General features: G+C 38.6%; 1 protein-coding gene across 2 annotated transcripts in view; it reads left to right on the top strand.

The window, feature by feature from the left end:
• The first annotated feature begins 711 nt into the window (after nucleotides 1-711).
• Nucleotides 712-17,941, top strand: part of LOC108718911 (acetylcholinesterase collagenic tail peptide) — a 55,836-nt gene continuing 38,606 nt past the window's right edge. Inside the window, exon 1 of one of the 2 annotated variants that reach the window (XM_018267429.2) lies at nucleotides 712-917. In XM_018267429.2, the coding sequence (XP_018122918.1) occupies nucleotides 815-917 (103 nt within the window). In that variant the 5' untranslated portion in view covers nucleotides 712-814. Of the gene's footprint in view, nucleotides 918-2,375; nucleotides 2,566-17,941 lie in introns of those variants that run through there. The other variant, XM_041565991.1, reaches the window with a different exon arrangement.

Raw genomic sequence — 17,941 nt, 5'->3', positions numbered from 1 at the left:
TCTCCTCCCTTCCCTCAATGATACTCAAGGTATTCCTGTGGAGCTGAGGGTTGAACATAGACATGACTGTGAAGTAGACACCTACGTTGACACCAGATGATGTATCACATCAGCAGTTGTGGATCCAGCAATGGGCATGTGTGTTGTGCCTGTACAGCGTAAAAGGATAGATGTTGGAAGAGTGTGAGGTTGGGTTTGGTTGGGTGGGTGGGTGTTCAGCTGTTGGAACTCAGGATGGTTCTAGGGATGATGTAGAGACTCAATAGAGGGCAGTTGAGCAGGCAAATTAGGGAATAAACCAACCGTTTATGTGGCTGGCAAATTAGGGAATAAACCAACCGTTTATGTGGCTGGCTGCTGGGGATGCAGAGAATTGGAAATAGTCAACTAGGTGTACCACTTAATTATGTTAGTGTGCCCCAGTGCAGCTGAACCTGTACCTTTTTGAGATTCAAAATCACTGGACTTTGTGATTTTTCTCCTCCTGGTTATAGCTTAGCCTGCCTCAGGTCTTGCATGTTCTCTTTGTTTCTGCCCTGTATGATCAGATCTGGGAGCAAATATCTGGTTTAGTTCTGATTTTTACACTTAGATATACTTGTTTTAACTCTCCCAACAACTCCTCCTCAGCACAGCCTCCCCCAGCCTTCGCAGCCCCCACTGAAAGCTTTTGTTCCCAGCCACTGTGGTGGGGGCTGCTGCACTTCAGCACTAGCTGGGCTTCATTACAACCACGTGCCTCGGCACACACGGATTCCCCAGCACAGCTGAGCTCCCCTTCCAGCCTGGGGCTTCCCAGATTGCAGGCAGCAATATGTTTGTCTTTAGCCTGATCGGTGTGGGATTTTATCTGCAGCTCTTTTGTTTTGTTTTTTCTCAGACTTCCTTCATGGACAGTGTCTTTCCCATACCTGCAGGTAACCTATTTACTTCTCTGCTCCTTACTGTATGTTTACCCTTCACCTCTGCTTAGTTCTGACACTGACAGCTACAAACTGACAGCTACAGCATATGTGACTGCAGAGTAGCTTGTCTGTTTTGGGCTGGTGACATCCAGGATATAAAAGAGATAAAATCACAGTGACAGAATGTGTATTTTTAATGTGTATTTAGCTGAACTGTGGGAAAGCTGCTATGTAATGTATTGGGACAATGGGTGGTACTGCTGTAATGTATTGACTGTAGATCAGTGATGAGACATAATTTACTTCTAGTGGCAGTGGAATTCATTATAGGGGCTGGAAGTATGGACTGCACTCCTGGTGACACTGGAAGGTTGGGGTGTACAGCAGGGGCAACCTTCCAGCTGTGGTTGAATTACAAAGTTTAGGTATTGGTTTCGGTGCTGCAGGGTTGTGAGCAGAACACTGGTTGTTGGGTTGTTGTTAATAAAAAAATATAAAAAAACATAACAAGGTGTGTGCTTTGCTTGTTGCACAGCTTTATAAATATGGTCCATAGGTAGGGCTGTGGTTGATAGGAAGAGTATGGGAAATGACTCACCATATCTTTGCCTGTGCAGACATTAGTAGCAGTGAGGATAATAACACCCGGGGTACAGCCTGTGACTCACAGATAGGAGGCATATTAGGGCAATTGCAGCCCTTTGGTTTGGCCCCCAGATTTTCATAGTTGTAATGCAACAACTGCTTCTATCAATTGACCTTAGTGTTAAAAGCCCTAACATGAACAATATTGTCTCACACAGTCTCTTCTGTTCTGAGTCAAACTACTACTATAGACAGCAGTGGATGTTGGAAATAATTATGGCTGCCCCTATTTTAAATTATAAGGATTTTATAAATCATCAAGGAGTTTCATATAATTTCATGGTTCTTGCATAATATACACATATACAACCACTAGAGTGAGGCAACCAAAAACCTGATGTTTCTCGAAGGGAGAATCAATGTATTTTTTTTTCCTGTTTTTTGGCTGAAACACAGACATATACTTCTAGGAGCCCCCAACCTCATTCCCTAACTGTGTATCCACAGGACAACAGACAGAGTTAAATATAACCCATGGCTAAAGCAAGCAGGCCAGTTAGATAAATATAACCCATGGCTGCAGCAAGGAGACCAGTTAATGTGAGCGGCTGCCATTCCTTCTTGCCTGACGACACCATTTGACAGGGTCTAGCAAGGGTCCACACACACACCTGTGTCATATTATTAATATTGTTCTGAAGTGCCAAAAATCTCTAACTCAGGCAGAGGCATTTTATTGGTAAGTACCAACAGTGCTGGGGAGCCAGGCTGACCACACACACACATATATATATTCAGACATGCTCAATCAAGGTGGCACACATTAGAGAAGTCGGCACTCGGATACACACCCACATTCTGGGTGGAGGCAGTGGGAGAGTGCCCAGTAACACAAGCACACACACGGATTCCCCAGTGCAGCCTGAGCTCAACTTCCATCCACGGGCTTCCCAGATTGCAGGCAGCAATATGATTGTGTTTAGCCTGATCGGTATGGGATTTTATCTGCAGCTTTTTTTCTGTATTGTCCTTTCTCAGACTTCCTTCATGGACAGTGTCTTCCCAATCCCTGCAGGTAATCTATTTACTCCTCTGCTCCTTACTGTGTGTGGCTACCCTGGAACCTCAGCTTAGTTTTGACATTGACAGCTACAAAGTGACAGTTTCACAAGGCAGCTACAAATTGACAGTTTCACACTTACAGCTACGGGCTGATATTTCCTTCCCTTACAGCAGACACCCTCCTTTAGGATATGTGATTGCAGACTTAGCTGTCTGTTTTGGACTGATTCATAGTGTAAAAGAGAAGAAAGAAACAAAATCACAATTACAGAATGTGTAGTGTTTCCAGTCTGCTTTCCAGTATGCTGAGCTGCAGACAAGCACTGGGAGGCTCCCATGTAATGTATTGGGACACTGGGTGACTTGGCTGTAATATACTTACCATAGGTCAGTGGTGGGAGGTGATAAACTGCAAGTAGAAAGGAATTAATTATAGGGGGCTCTTTAGGGACTGGGAGAAAGGGCTGTGTACTGTAGAGCCAAGGGGAGGCAGATACCTGGTGTTTCTGCAACCTTCAAGTTATCAATTGCTGTATACACAATTCTTTATGTACGAAAGGATTTGTTTATTGATGTAACCTACATTTGTTTTGCACAGTTTCTAATAATTACAATTCCTGATAATTAAAAGATTTTAATTGAACAGTGTGAGCTATGGCACAGATCCTGATAGTCCAACAATTCAAAATCGTTTTGAATTGGCGTTTTTTCCCCACATACTGTTCGTTTTGAGACTGAATGTTTTTGTTTCCGGCAGTGTTCAAACATGAAAGCCAATCTTAAAAAACTCAGATGCAGCTATGCATTCTCTCGTAATATAGTGATATTGAAATATGTTACTTTATACATGAGTACTGTTGGCTTTGAAAAAAAAACTTCTTAGCGATGCATCTTCCAAGGTGAATGAATAGAGTTATAGAAAGTATAATACAGAATGCTTGGGATCTGTAACTGGATATTTCTAAAAATTTGTAGCACCATGCCGTAGAGGTGATGTCTACTGAGCATCTGTTAGACTGCCTCACACAATTGAAAACCCATAATATACCTTTCCAAAGCATTCATTCTTGAAGAATTTTGAATAAAAACCTTTTTATAGGTTAAAATGCAGCTGCAAAACATTTCTCTTCCTGCAACATTTTACATCTTGCCAGTAGAGGAGGGACTAATAACATCAGTGTTCCTACTTGGAACAACTGCACCTAGAGCTTACAAGCAGTATACAGAATTTACGTATCCCACAATGCCTTGTACACTAGGATTTAATTTCTCACTGTCATTATCTCTTGGCTAATACAAGCACACTAGCGAAGGCACGGACTGGCTATCTGTAGATTCTGACAAATGCCAGAGGGGCTGCTCTAAAGCTGGCCATAGACGCAAAGATCCGATCGTATGAATCAACGTACGATCGGACTTTCCCATCTCCCGACCCTCCACTAACCATTCGGATCAAAGTCTTACCATTCTGATCAAATAAGAACAGATCAGCCGATGTTTTGCCCCTGACAGCAATTGTACGATTGTTATGTCCGACAAAGCCGGTGACAGTCCCCCTTTGAAGATCGTACGATCGGCAATACACGCAGAGATATTATCGGCAGCCGACAGAAATTTTTTAATCTGTCCGATCGACCAAACGACCGATCTCCGCTGGACGAAAAATATCGTGACTCTCCACACACGGTCCATAAACCGTACGAATCCATGATTCGTACGATCGGATCGTTGCGTCTATGGCCAGCTTAAGAAGCCATAGACATTCACTACAGATGCAACTTTATCAGCTTTATTGTAGTCAGCCAGATCGGTCTGGGGACAGGAGACGTGCTTAGGTAATAAAGGTTCCTAAGTATATTTTTTTACATCAAAAATCATAAAATATAAACTGTTTGTAATAAAATTACCTGGTGGTCTAGTGGTGGGGCGGCGTGGACGGCCGCCACGCTCCTGTTCCGGCCTCCAGCGCCATCTTGGTTCTCTAGGGCGCGCGCAGCGCGCACCTCTTAAAGGCACGAAATTTGGAGGTATTTAAGGCCCATTCTTACTCCCAGCCAGTGCCCGTGATAGAATCTTGATTCTGGTGGTTCCTGAAGCCTTGTGCTGTCTGTTCCTGTGAAATCTGTATCTGTTATTCCGGTTCCCTGCCTGTTCCTGACTATTCTGATATCCGAATCCTGACCTTGCCTGCATCTCGACTACTCTTTCTGCCTGACCCCATCTGCTTGATTACCCGGTTTGACCCTTGCCTGCCTGACGATTCTTGATATCTACCTGCCTCGACCCTGCCTGTCTGACGATTCTCTTGCCTGCTCCATTTGTACATGACCTTCGGCCCAAAAGACTATCTACCTGCCGTGCCCCTCTGCTAGCCAGAACATCTCGCCTTGTACCCCTCGTTAAGTCCAGGTGGCACCCAAGTAAGCTGAGGGCTCCTCCCGAAGCCCAACGGTGGTCACACTACTGGTGAAGCCGAGCCGAGACCAGGGTACTTGGCACCTGTTCTGGTATTGGGTGCCGGCCGTGACACTGTTATTGGTAACGGGGTCGGACTGGAGCCTTCTGGACCCACCGGGGCTGCACAATGATGGGCCCTGCTGGCTGTCCCCAGGGGCCCCCTCCTACTGCTATATTTCCAGCATGTGCAAAAAACACGCCAACGCATGCGCAAAAAACTGCCGTGACGCGCATGTGCGAAAAACCTCATGCGCAAAAAATGCTGAAATGCACGTAAAAACGCAGGACAACAAGAGGAGGCCAGGTCTGGGCCGGTCCAGTCCGACCCTGATTGGAAATAAAGCTAAGATGAGTTTGGTGGGGAGGTTTAGTTCTGTGCAAACATATTCTTGCCTCCCTCAGCTCCCTGCTCAATTGTTTTTATTGTTTTTGGTCTTCACTTCCGAAACTGGGAGGGTAAATTCTGCTCTTCTTTGGCCCATCCATTTCCGATACACATGGGACAATAGGGTTCATACCTGTGCAGATATAGCTGAAACAATGGTGGACTAGGTACGTCTGGAAAATGCAGATTACTGGAAATATAATGCAAAATTGCACATACCTATTACATTATTAAAGGTTTCATAAGCATTTGAGTGAAAAATCATATTTTACATATATTATGTTTGAAATATATATAATTGTTTTCCATTTCAATCTGACATCAGATTTTAGATTTTTAAAAATGGAAGTAACTAGGCAGGTGAATGTAGAAAGCTAAACTACAAATAAATACAGATGATGTTGAAGGCTGTTAAGGTTATTTATGATATTTATACTCATTTATTTACTCTATTCTTGTTCATAGAGTTCATTGGTAATTGACTATAATCAGCCAATTTTCTAACAAAAAGTATTTTACTTCAGTATCCACAATGTATTTCGGTACCTGTGATCTTTACACACTTAATAATTGACATTGGAAATATGGGCCAATAAAAACAATAAATTTTTTGTCAATATTTTCACATTTTTATAAAACATAAAATGACACTTTAAGGGGGTTATTTACTAAACTCTAAATGCAAAATCATGAAAAATTTGATTTTGTTTTTATTATAAAAATCACACATTTTTCGGAATTTATTAAACTCCAAGGATGGAAAAGTCTGAATCTGAAAATCCGGCATCTCAGACCTGTCGAGGTTGCATATAAGTCAATGGGAGAAGTGCCAATGATTTTCTGATGTGCGCTGGGTTATGGGCAATACCCCGAAGTTTTCGAAAAATTGTGGAAATTGGATGAAAAAGTCTGAAAAATTTGTGAAAATCTGATTTTTTTCCCCCCACAAAGCAAATTTTCAGGAAAATGTAATAAAAAATAAGCGTAAAAAACCAGAGCGGATTTGATCGCCATTTGTAGCAGAAAATATTGAGATAAATTCGGACTTTGATAAATAACCCCCTAAATATTAGTAAATACAGGCTGTTAGTAAATCTGGCCCTTAGAGTTAATCTTATATCTAATCAGCATAGGAAAGGCTTTCTGAATATGTGAGCTGATTAGATTATAAGTGGTAAATTGAACAACAATTGAACAACTAAGTACAGGCAACCCCATTACTACACAGGGTATTAATATTTCTAGTGCCTACAAACAAAGTAACATTTTTGTTAAAGGAAAGTCCCAAGAACCAACTATGCACAGCGTTAAACTAATGTAATAGTGCGATCATTCTTCAGTGGTGACTGCATTTTTTCCAAGAATTATAAAAATACATTTTGGATTTTTGCCAATGCCACTTGCATATCTGTGACCTTAAGGCACCTTTTATTTATGTCATCAAGTGTCTTTGCATGGCAACGTATGTATATGAATGTTGTATAGGTGTTACTGGGTCTCAGGACCGTGTAACTCGACATAACCAAGTCAGAAAGCTATAGCAGTATATATTTACAAATCTACGGCATAACTAACATTTACTAATTACAGAGAAGGGCATATATTTATATACAATTTTAAGTGAAAGTGATTTATGCACCATATATGTAAAAATATATTTGTTGAAATATTTTTACGTTGGTGCTTAGGTTGAGATTATTGATATGTGTATGCTAAGGGAACTGTGGTGGTGGTACAATAGAGTGTATACTGTAACATGTTACAAACTAAAATATTATAATATAATATTATAATATAAAGCTGATGTCCATCCAAAACAGTTTTTTTTTGTATAATAAAATAAAATCTAATACTAAGCAAATTTCCTATAAATATTCATAAAAAAGGCTAAGTGGTTTTAAAGTAATGTGTAAATGTATTTGCTACTGAAAGCAGTATTTGGCTGCTTATATATGCTTTACATGCTGACTGCTGAACAATGCAGCAGACACATAGGGGCATAATTATCAAGAGTCAAATTTAGAGTTTATAAACTCGAAATTTGGAAAAAAAAACAACCAATTGAAATATATTACAAAATTTGGAATTTTTTAAATTTGGCTGAATAGGATCGACATGCAAACTCAAATCGAATACGATTCGAGTTTTTTCACCAAACTCGAAATTTGGAAAAAAACTAAATTTTTTTACTTTTTTTAAATTTGGGTGAATAGGATCGACATGCACACTCAAATCGAATACGATTTAAGTTTTTTCACCAAAAAAATAAGTAAATAAAATTAAATTTAGGAATAGGATCGACATGCAAACTCAAATCGAATACAATTCGAGTTTTTTTCACCAAAAAAATAAGTAAATAAAATTACATTTTCAAAAGTCCACCAAACGATTCCAAATTCATTGTGGGAGGTCCCTCATAGGCTAAAACACCAATTCGGCAGGTTTTAGATGACAAATAGTCGAATTCAAATTCTTAAAGGGACAGTACATAATGAATTTTAAAAAAATTTTAAACTCAAATCAAATTTGGACTATTCCCTAATCGAATTACACTAAAATAAACCCTGAAATACTAAAATAAACTCGAAATGCAAATTTAAAAATTTGAATTTTCAATTGGACCCTTGATAAATCTGCCCCTAACTGATTTACAGACCTTGAGGAGAAATGAGTTCTATATGGTTTCAAGAGTCAGAACAAGAAGGCGTGTAGAAAGCAGAAAAACACATACTGCTTTTAATTGGAATTGCATTTACAATATACCTCAAAAACCATTGGAAATGTAATTTCATTTAGAATTTCTATGACACAACAATTCAAGGTCTGGTTTCAAGAGGAGATAATTTTGTGCACAAAAAACCTATTAATTTAATATTACTATGAAGCTTTGCCTGTGCTTGTTTTGTCAGGTAGAAATAAACATGCATATAAATCTATGTACTGTTCTTATTTTATATGTTTTTTAAAAGCGCAACAATACATTAAAAATACATGGTAAATCTGAGCAGTTTTTTTCACAAAGGTACCTTTTAATATCTGGCTTAATAAAAACATAATGCCAATATGTTGGAATGCCAACATATAGCTGTAGTCTATGCCAATGTAAAAAAAAACATCTAAATATTGAAGAAAGAATTTTGATATATTTAGTTTTCGATTACGTTAAAAAAGAAAGTAAGTTTATATTGAATATGGACCTGCATTCTTTACTAATCAAAATAAATAATATAAGTATTTGATAAGTACATAGTCATGAACTAAACAGTAACAAATAATTACTTTTCTAAACGATATTAAAACTTTTCATTGTTATATTTTCATTTATTGCGCAATGATGTAGAATGTGTGACTATTGCTTTCCGTGTAATCCAATAAACTCTGTTATTTGGGGAATGTGCAATATTGCTGTTTTTACGGCAGCTGCAAGCAAATGTTTATTAATAATAAATGTTCTAAAAATGCTTTCCCATCAAAAAAGAAGCTATTCGTTAAAATGAAAAAGTCTTTTTAGTGGGATTAAATAAATAATTAGCTGCCATTGCTTTTTGTTGTTAAAAAGCAAGTTAAGTAGATAAGCATATTACAGTACTTTTTGGGGCAGATTTATCAAGGGTCGAATTTCAAATTGAAAAAACTTCAGAATTCTAATGCAGAAAGACCAACCAAAATGAAGTCGAAGTTTTTTTGGGTTGAATATGTTCGTTTTCGATCAAATAAGTCCTTATTCGGCCGAAATCGAATTGAAGGAATAGCGCAAACTCTGATTTTTCAAAGTCCACCAATTGACTCCAAATGGTTCTAGGAGGTCCCCCGTAGGCTAAAACAGCCTAAATTTCAATATTCGAATTTTCAAATTTTTTGCAAATTCGAATCGAATATTCGAAGTACACAAAAGCAGCTCGAAATTAGAATTTTTTCAATTCGAAAATTCACCTCGACCTTTGATAAATCTGCCCCTTTGTGTAATAGATAATTACAGGTATGGGACCTGTTATCCAGAATGCTCGGGACCTGGAGTTTTCCAGGTAATGGATCGTTCTGTAATTTGGATCTTCATACCTTAAATCTACTAGAAAATCGTGTAAACATTAGATAAACCCAATAATCTGATTTTGCTTTCAATATGGATTAATTATATCTTAGTTGGGATCAAGTACAAGCTACTGTTTTATTACAGAGAAAATGGAAATCATTTTTTAAAATGTGGATTATTTGATTATAATGGAGTTTATGGGAGATGGCCTTTCCGTAATTTGGAGCTTTCTGGATAATGGGTTTTCAGATAATGGCTCCCATACTTGTATTATAATGTTATAATATCTTGGGTCACACTGGAGGACTTTCCAATGAAGGTATAAATGCTAAAGGATATCATTGAAAATATGTGGGGTTGCTCCAAGGGAACCTACCAGACTAGGACTTCTGAACACTTTTATGGTACACTAGTGTGTAAGGGACCAGCAGTCTGGTATAGCATCAGTGGTAATGCTCCTTGCCTTTCTGCTTTTACCACTCTATTGGTCTGATCCATGCCCTTCTCAAACTGCACCTCAATGCATGACGCCTACAAAAACAGACAATTACTCTGTAAAAGAGCAGGTTGATGCTGTGTCCAGTCAGGTTATCAAAGTCACCCTGTGTTGCACTATTAGTAATGTGTGCACAAAGGATAAATTACACACAGATTTGTGGTTCCTCGTAATGGTTTATAGTTGTGTTGGCAGCTGAAGTAAACCTGACTTGCATTCATCAGGAAGGGAATGGTGATAAATCTTGAGAACTGCAATCAGCAGTGCAGGGATAATCTATGAATGATGTACTTGTTTAATTAATAAGTATTGGGTTTCCTTGTAGAAAGCAACAACCTCAAATTGTTAGGTTTTTGTTTGTTTGAATTGATTCCACACATCTCATCCTAATCAAACTTTAAGATGAACTTTTATTAGACTATAGGAGAAAAATCATCCTAAATGGCCTTCCAGCTGCCCCAACCAATATATGAACCATTGCATAACCATTTTTTAATAACTATGCCATTGTCCTCTACAGGATTCATTATGACTTTATTCTGAATGAATTGTTATTGCAGTGCTACAGCCTCCCAAATATGACTACTGCCTCAGCAGCTGTTAGAAGTCAGGCTGCAGATTCAGTTACTGCAAATTGATACCTGTACTGTAATCAAATATTGCCATAATTGTACTGCAGTAAATAAGGATTTTTAAAGAAAAATGCACCTTTCCCAGGATATACTACAGGTTTATGATCTGTTATCCAGAATGCTGGGGACCTGGGGTCCTTCTGTAATTTGGATCTTCATACATTAAGTCTATTAGAAAATCATTTTTTAAAATGTGGATTGTTTGGATAAAATGGGAGTCCTTTCTGTAATTCTGAGCTTTCTGGATAAAGAGTCCCATACCTGTATTATTATTTTGTACACACCTGGGGTAAGTTACTATGACCAGGGGCACCTGTTTTTGGCACCTTGTAATGAATTTTGCCTTATTAATTAGTTCATGTTAGTCCTTGGGAAACATACACTTTATAAACACATGACAATTAGGCATGGCCTTCCTTTATTGGCCCCATTACCCAACATTGTTAATCTAGAGCCTTGGTAAAATTAAATATAGGATATTCTCGTGTTTACCCATATTGCACACAAGTTGCAGTAGGCAATACTTGGTGGACGTTTGCAACTATACTGGAATTATGTGGAAAAAAACTGAATTCTGGGTAAAAAAACATTCTGATATGCATCCGATTAGTGTATTTTCCTTTGCTTTGTTAATGAGCCTTATAATGTCAAACAGATACAAATGGATTGTGGGAAGTGTGTTTGTGAGACTGAAAAAGGAGCAATGGAATAAATGCTAAAAATGGTATGCTAAGATGTGTCAAAAGGCCAGTATAATAAGGGCGGCTGGTCTGTTATAATTAGATGATATGTGCTGTTTTATTATATTTAGGTACTGCAGCTCTAAAGTGAACAAAAATAGCATCCTATTTTTAGAATGGAATAATCATAAACATGTTACTGTCATTAGACGCCTGCACAGTTTAGCTTTTGTTTATGGAACCACTGGTACTGCATTTTTATACAGTGAACTAAGTATACAACTCTCATTATTATTATTTATAGTGGGGATAGCAAATCTGTGTCTCTCAGGGTTAACTACAGACCCCTGTTAATATGGTGAACACATGAGATTTACATTATTTACAGGTTAGCCTTCTTGTATAGCAAAGAACGCTAATCGTCAAGCAGGCCAACCATTGGTTATTGTGGGTTACTATATGATAGGTTAACCTTCTTGTATAGCAAAGAACTCTTAACGCATCAAGCACCCCAGCCATTAGTTATTATGGCTGACTATATGATAGGTTAGCTTTCTTGTATAGCAAAGAACTCTAACGCATAAAGCACCCCAGCCATTGGTTATTGTATTTTGTTTTACATAATTTACTGGATGGTTTCATCTTGTAATGCTGCAGATATAGCCACCATAGCTTTTTACCAAGTTAAATACACAAAGGCTCTTTTCTGACGGGAGGAGCAAGTGCAAAAATGTGCCCTAAAACCCAATTTTTGTTTTGTTTACAATGCACCCTACTCACCCTCATTTGTGCCCAATGCTGTCATGTAGAACTATTTGCATCTCCAGCATGGATCACAGAGTTGCATCTGACTGCAAATACTTCTCTGGAAGTAGTATGACATGGGTATCCCCTTGCAAAAGAGTATTATTACTATGGGGAAAGGAAAGGGAGCCAGGGGGCAACTGGAGTGCTGTCCTTACAGTTATTTAAGGCAGGCTAGGATCCGTAGAAACCCGCTATCTGGAAAAGTCCCAATTATGGCGAAGGCCCTCTCCCATAGACTCCCTTATATCCAAATAATTCAAATATTAAAAAAATAATTATAAAATAATACCCTGTACTTAAACCCAACTAAGATATAATTAATCCTTATTGGAGGCAAAACAAGCCTGTTTAATCAATGTTTACATGATTTTTAGTAGGCTTAAGGTGTGATAATACAAATTACAGAATGATCATTATCTGGAAACCCCCAGGTCCTGAGCATTCTGGATAACAGGTCCCATACATGTACAGAGCTCCTTTATGCTACTGAGTGTGCCATGTTTTCTATTGGATCAAGGAGTGGAAGTCCTTAATGTGTGACAATCTGAGAAGCACATGGTCTTTTGATAGAAAAAGTGAGCACCCAGTTACTTGAATAACCACTAGTCTGCAAGTTAGCTAATAATATCAAGAATTTTTATACCAAAATTGAAACACAGCAGAGTAAGACGTGTTAGAACCTCATCCCAATCATCTAGTTTCCCGCAAACCAGTTCAGCTAGTGGTTACAATAGTATTGCAAAAACTTAACTTTTAATCACCAGTTAAAACAAGCTGCCCATTAGTGATGTGTGGGTCGGGTAAAACGCCCAAATGGCCATAGCGTGTCTTAAAAATTAAAGTCACCCAAACCTTCCTTCCATTTTTCCCCTTCGTGCAGAAAACCTGCCTATCTACGTTGTGAATCAGTGGGAGCTACTCACACCACCGTCCACCTATGCCGCCCGCAGCTTGTTTTAACTTGATTGAAAGTTACGTTTTAGCAATACTATTATAACCACTAGCAGGAAACTACCGGTAGATGATTGGGATGTGGTTCTAACACCTCTTACTCTGTTGTGTTTCAATTTTGGTATAAAAAAGCACATGGTCTTCCATAAACCACAATGAAATAACACAGCAAAATCATTCTCTATTAACTCCAGGAATGTGCTGATGTCTGAGGATAAAATGGTCTCTGAAAATCAAAAGGGCAATAGGCATTTACATATGATTGTAAAAACCTGCAGATTGAATAATATTCTTAAGGAATAGTATATGACCACTTTGTAGAGTCTGGGTGATTTAGGCCAAGTGAGTGTGAGAAATAATGAATGGAGGCACTGACAACAGTGTTACATATGTAATGCGTCTCTACTAACCAACTTGTTTATTATTAGTTTTGATCTGCTCGCAAGTAGGAAAGGCACCTGTGATGGTGTGTCAGTGGCCAGTTCTGCATACCTTGGCATGTCATTAACAATTCAGCAGAGCCAATGAGGGAACAGAATGTAAGGCAAGCCTTTAGGGCAGATGGTGCACCAGCATGAATAAGGTTTTTATGTGATAGCCTGTTAAAAATATTAGCTGTTCAGTATAAACAAACAAGGCAACCGTTTGAAAAGAGTAACCATTGTTTTCAAAGTGTTATCCTATAAGTCCTACACAATCACTGTGTCTTCCTAATTGGCCTTTGCTATTTGGGGGCAGATTCACTAAAGGATGAATTGCCTAACGATACCGACTTTTCGCCACTTTTGCCACCTGCAGGGACACCACCAATTCACTAACAGGCGCAGGCGCCAATTTGCTAGCGAATGGGACAGTCGCTAGCACTCATTCGCACTCTGTTGCCTGGTGACTTTTCGCTCTGGTGAATGATCGTTACTCCGCAAATTCACTAAAATTACTGAACGTTGCCTCTTTTGCCAGAGTTGACTTTGCCACCTCAGACCAGGCAAAGTGCTAAAAAGAAGCTAGATCTTCCTCAATCTGTGAGCAGACTTCGGGCGACTTCGAAAAGCGAAGTGCCGCATGTGCCTTCCCCCAGGTGATTTTCATTTTATTCAGCGAATGGCAGTTCTGGGAGATTGTCGCCCCGAAGAAGAGATTTGTCGCTGGGACTAATCTCCCCGAATCTGCTTGTGTGGCCAGACCCTAAGGGGGTTATTTACTAAACTCCGAATGCAAGAATCACAAAAAATGTGTGATTTTTTTTATTAAAATCGGACTTTAAAAAAATCACAAATTTTTCCGAATTTATTAAATTCCCCGAGGATGGAAAAGTCCGAATCTGAAAATCCGGCATCTCAGACCTGTCGAGGTTGCATATAAGTCAATGGGAGAAGTCCCGATGATTTTTTGATGTGCGATTGATTTTAGGCAATACCCTGAATTTTTCGTAAAATGGTGAAAATCGGATGAAAAATCCAAAAAAATCGTGAAAGTCGGATTTTTCACGATTTTTTAAATTTTTTTCCTGCAAACAAAATTTTCAGGAAAGTGTATTAATCAATAAGCCCAAAAAGTCTGTGCGGATTTGGTCAGAGTTTTTTTCAGAAAATATTGAGGTAAATTTAAACGGAAAGCAGGGTTTGTTGATACTTTTCTGTTTTCTGACTCTTTTCTGTCAGTTATCTTGCAGGTCTATTAAGCAGCTTGTTTCTGCTACATAATTTAGAATAATAGAATAATCAAAGCAAACATCTAAGTGGTTGTTATTGATAACAAGTAAGGCCTGCCTTTGAGTTCAGACCAGGGGGCAGATTACCTAAAGGGCGAAGTGACTAACACTAGTGAAAATTCGCCAGCGTGACATTTCATAAATAAGCCGATTCCCTAACGGGCTATGGCGTCTCTTCTCTAGCGAAGGAGATAGACGCTAGCGTTGCTTCGCACTCTAACGCCAGGCGAATTCCCGCTCTGGAGAACGGACGTAACTCCGCAAATTCAGTAAGATGCGGATTTTACTGAACGTTACCTCTTGTGCCAGACTTGCCTTCACCACCTCAGACCAGGCGAAGTGTAATGGAGTAGATAGGACTTCCTCAAGTTTTAGTTAAAATATTTTTTAAGTCCTTTTTTCTGAGTGATAGCCTGCAAAAGACCGTAATTTTTTTTTTGGTAACCAGGTTCCCCCCTACATTTCCTAGCACCTGGCACATAAACTATACATTTGGCTCATGTGTAAGGCATTATAACAACTATTTTCTTTTATTAAAGTTCCCTGTGCTTGTGTAGTGTAATGTATTTGCTGCAACATATACGTCCATTCAACTTTCACTTCCCGCCGTATGCAAATTAGCCAACGCTAGCGCAACTTCGCTTGCCGAAGTAACGCTAGTGCAACTTTGCCAGCGTTCGGCACCCTGGACGCAACTTTGGATCTTAGGGAATTAGTGTTGTCCTGGCGAATTTACGCCTGGCTAAGAGTTGCGAAGTGGGCAAAGCGGTCGCTAGTGAATTTGTGCCGCTTAGGGAATTTGCTCCCAGGACTGGAAAAGCAAGAAGATAAAAGAGATAATGTGGCCTATTTATCAACAGTGTAAAAATGGCAAATTTATCAAGGTGTGTTTTAATGTAGGCCATCCAGACGCCGGATTTGACTATTATTGTACACCACTACAAACCTTGTGTAATCCATTAAAGTTAATGGGAAAAATGCAAGCAGTTCTGGTGGAACTAAAATGTGGAAAACGCAATGGATGAAGCTGTATTTTCCTATAGCATTTTCAACAGCTGCTTCGGTTTTCACTGAGAATCAATGAACAGCTTGATAAATACCCTGATGGTACAGTCTCTCTTGGGTTCAGTACACAGATTGTAAAACAAAGGACTTGAGGCTATAATGCTGCTTCCCAAGCCATTACTCTAACATATCTCCCAACTGTCCCGTTTTTAGAGTGACAGTCCCTTTTTTAACAGCTCAACCCGCAGCCCCTCATTTGTACTGGAAATTCCTGTTTTTCTCTCCACTGAACAGCCAGAAAAAAAAGTTTCTAACGTAAGTGGCTTTTTGCAGAGAACAGCCACAGCTGCAGATAAGATACTTTTGTAACAATTTCTAGATAAGCAAATAAGTAATTGTAACAATATAAGATAACAGGTCCCTTGGGGAAAGTTAGACTCACAGCTTAAAGGGCAATTCACCTTCATTAGCAAATAACTGAAAAAAACACAGAAATATGTTCAAACTTTCATAACCTGCCAAATTTTGTAAAATGAACATGGTAATTAGGGGGTGTGGCCACAAAAATGGGCGTGGTCAAAAAATACAACTTTTTTGTTCCACTTTTTATTTCCAAAATGTTGGGAGGTATGCTCTAACTCTGATCTTGCATAGATTATGCATTTCATAAACAGTTTTTTTTGGATATAGATATTTGGATGTACCTGTATATTACATATAGATCAAGAAATCTCTCCCCAAACTGTCCAATAAGCAGCCAGAGTGACATATATTGGTACTTATAAGCACAGATACACAGTTTAATATGACCATGCCTATCTTATGGCAAGGTGAGGCAAACAATGAGGAAGGTATGAGGAATGACAAGACCAAGTCATAGAACGCCCAAAGACGCTTGTACAATTAAAGAGAATTGTCCACTAAAGGATTAGGTGGGTCTTCAAAAAAATTAATAATGCAGAACCAGTATCAGGGCCATTGAAGCTGAGGCAATGAGGGACATTAGTACGTGGGCAACATTTATTACAAGAGTCTGGATGGGCAGTATTTATAAGCAGAGCACAGAATAGTTAGTTCCATTTTGGATTTCAAGGTTGTCAGTGTTCTGTAGCCCTATGTGCCACATGTATAAAGAACAAGGCAAGACAACTGGAGCAAGTGCTATATCTTTGCCATGGTAATATCATAGTGATTCCATGTCCAATAAATGTGTGGGAAACCAAAACTTTACTGTTTACAGAAAAAACAGGATGAGGTTTACTGGCCCTGCATGGTACTAGGAAGATTTAGCAAGAAATGGGGCTGATTGACCCATTTTGTGCCATGTGTGTTTATTTGTGTTTTCCATATCTAATATGAGCCTTATTGTGCAGTCCATAAAACTTTTTATTACAAATATTTGTTTTACATACTATATCAATATCTGCAAAATGTACTTGTCTTGGCTTTGATATAGAGTCAATGTAAAAATTTGAGCATAAATACATACACCCTTTCAGAAGACCAGTATAGAACTGTGGCCCGGGTGATCCCGCTGTTGAGACCACAATTACACAGTATAATATACTTCCTGCTTGTAAAAAAAAATACTTAAATTGTATTAGACTATCTCAGTAAATCAATCCCAATATGTATATTTCTGTTTTCTATTACAGAGCTCAAATTTTATATTCATTGTAATGAGACATTTATGAATGCAATGCAGCAGTAACATAAATTTTAAAATCCAAATATGAATACAAGTGAATTAACAATATCTTTGGTTTTCCTTCTGAGTGCAGAATGTGATGCTAAAGCCGTTGTGTCCCCTAGGCATAAACTACAACTAATTTTCTCTATGTTCTGGAAGATCTAATCAAACAAATGAAAATGTTTCATCTTGTAATGGAAATTGATTTAGTTGGAATAAGTGAATGTGTGGGAGGAACATGGCGGCAGAAAGCTGGGCTGGTTAAAGGCATATTTATCTATCAATAAAATTCCACATGAATGAAAGGGATTCTTGCAGCCAGCCATAATCACTTTCTGAAGCAACATCATACAGTATGCGTAAAGTCAGGCAAAGATTCTGGTTAGGTATGCTATTAAGAATATTTATATATATATCTGTTATCATTTCTTGTTTCTTATTAAAAATATTTGCTAAATACCAGCAAGTATTGGTGTGTAGGCAGTCATCTTAGGTCATTTTGCCTGGTCATGTGCTTTCAGAAAGAGCCAACACTTCATGAT

Source organism: Xenopus laevis, chromosome 6L (genome assembly GCF_017654675.1).
Source record: "Xenopus laevis strain J_2021 chromosome 6L, Xenopus_laevis_v10.1, whole genome shotgun sequence".
NCBI classification, from domain to species: Eukaryota; Metazoa; Chordata; class Amphibia; order Anura; family Pipidae; genus Xenopus; species Xenopus laevis.
Note: the sequence above shows the minus strand (reverse complement) of the source record. Positions and strands in the feature narration are given on the sequence as shown.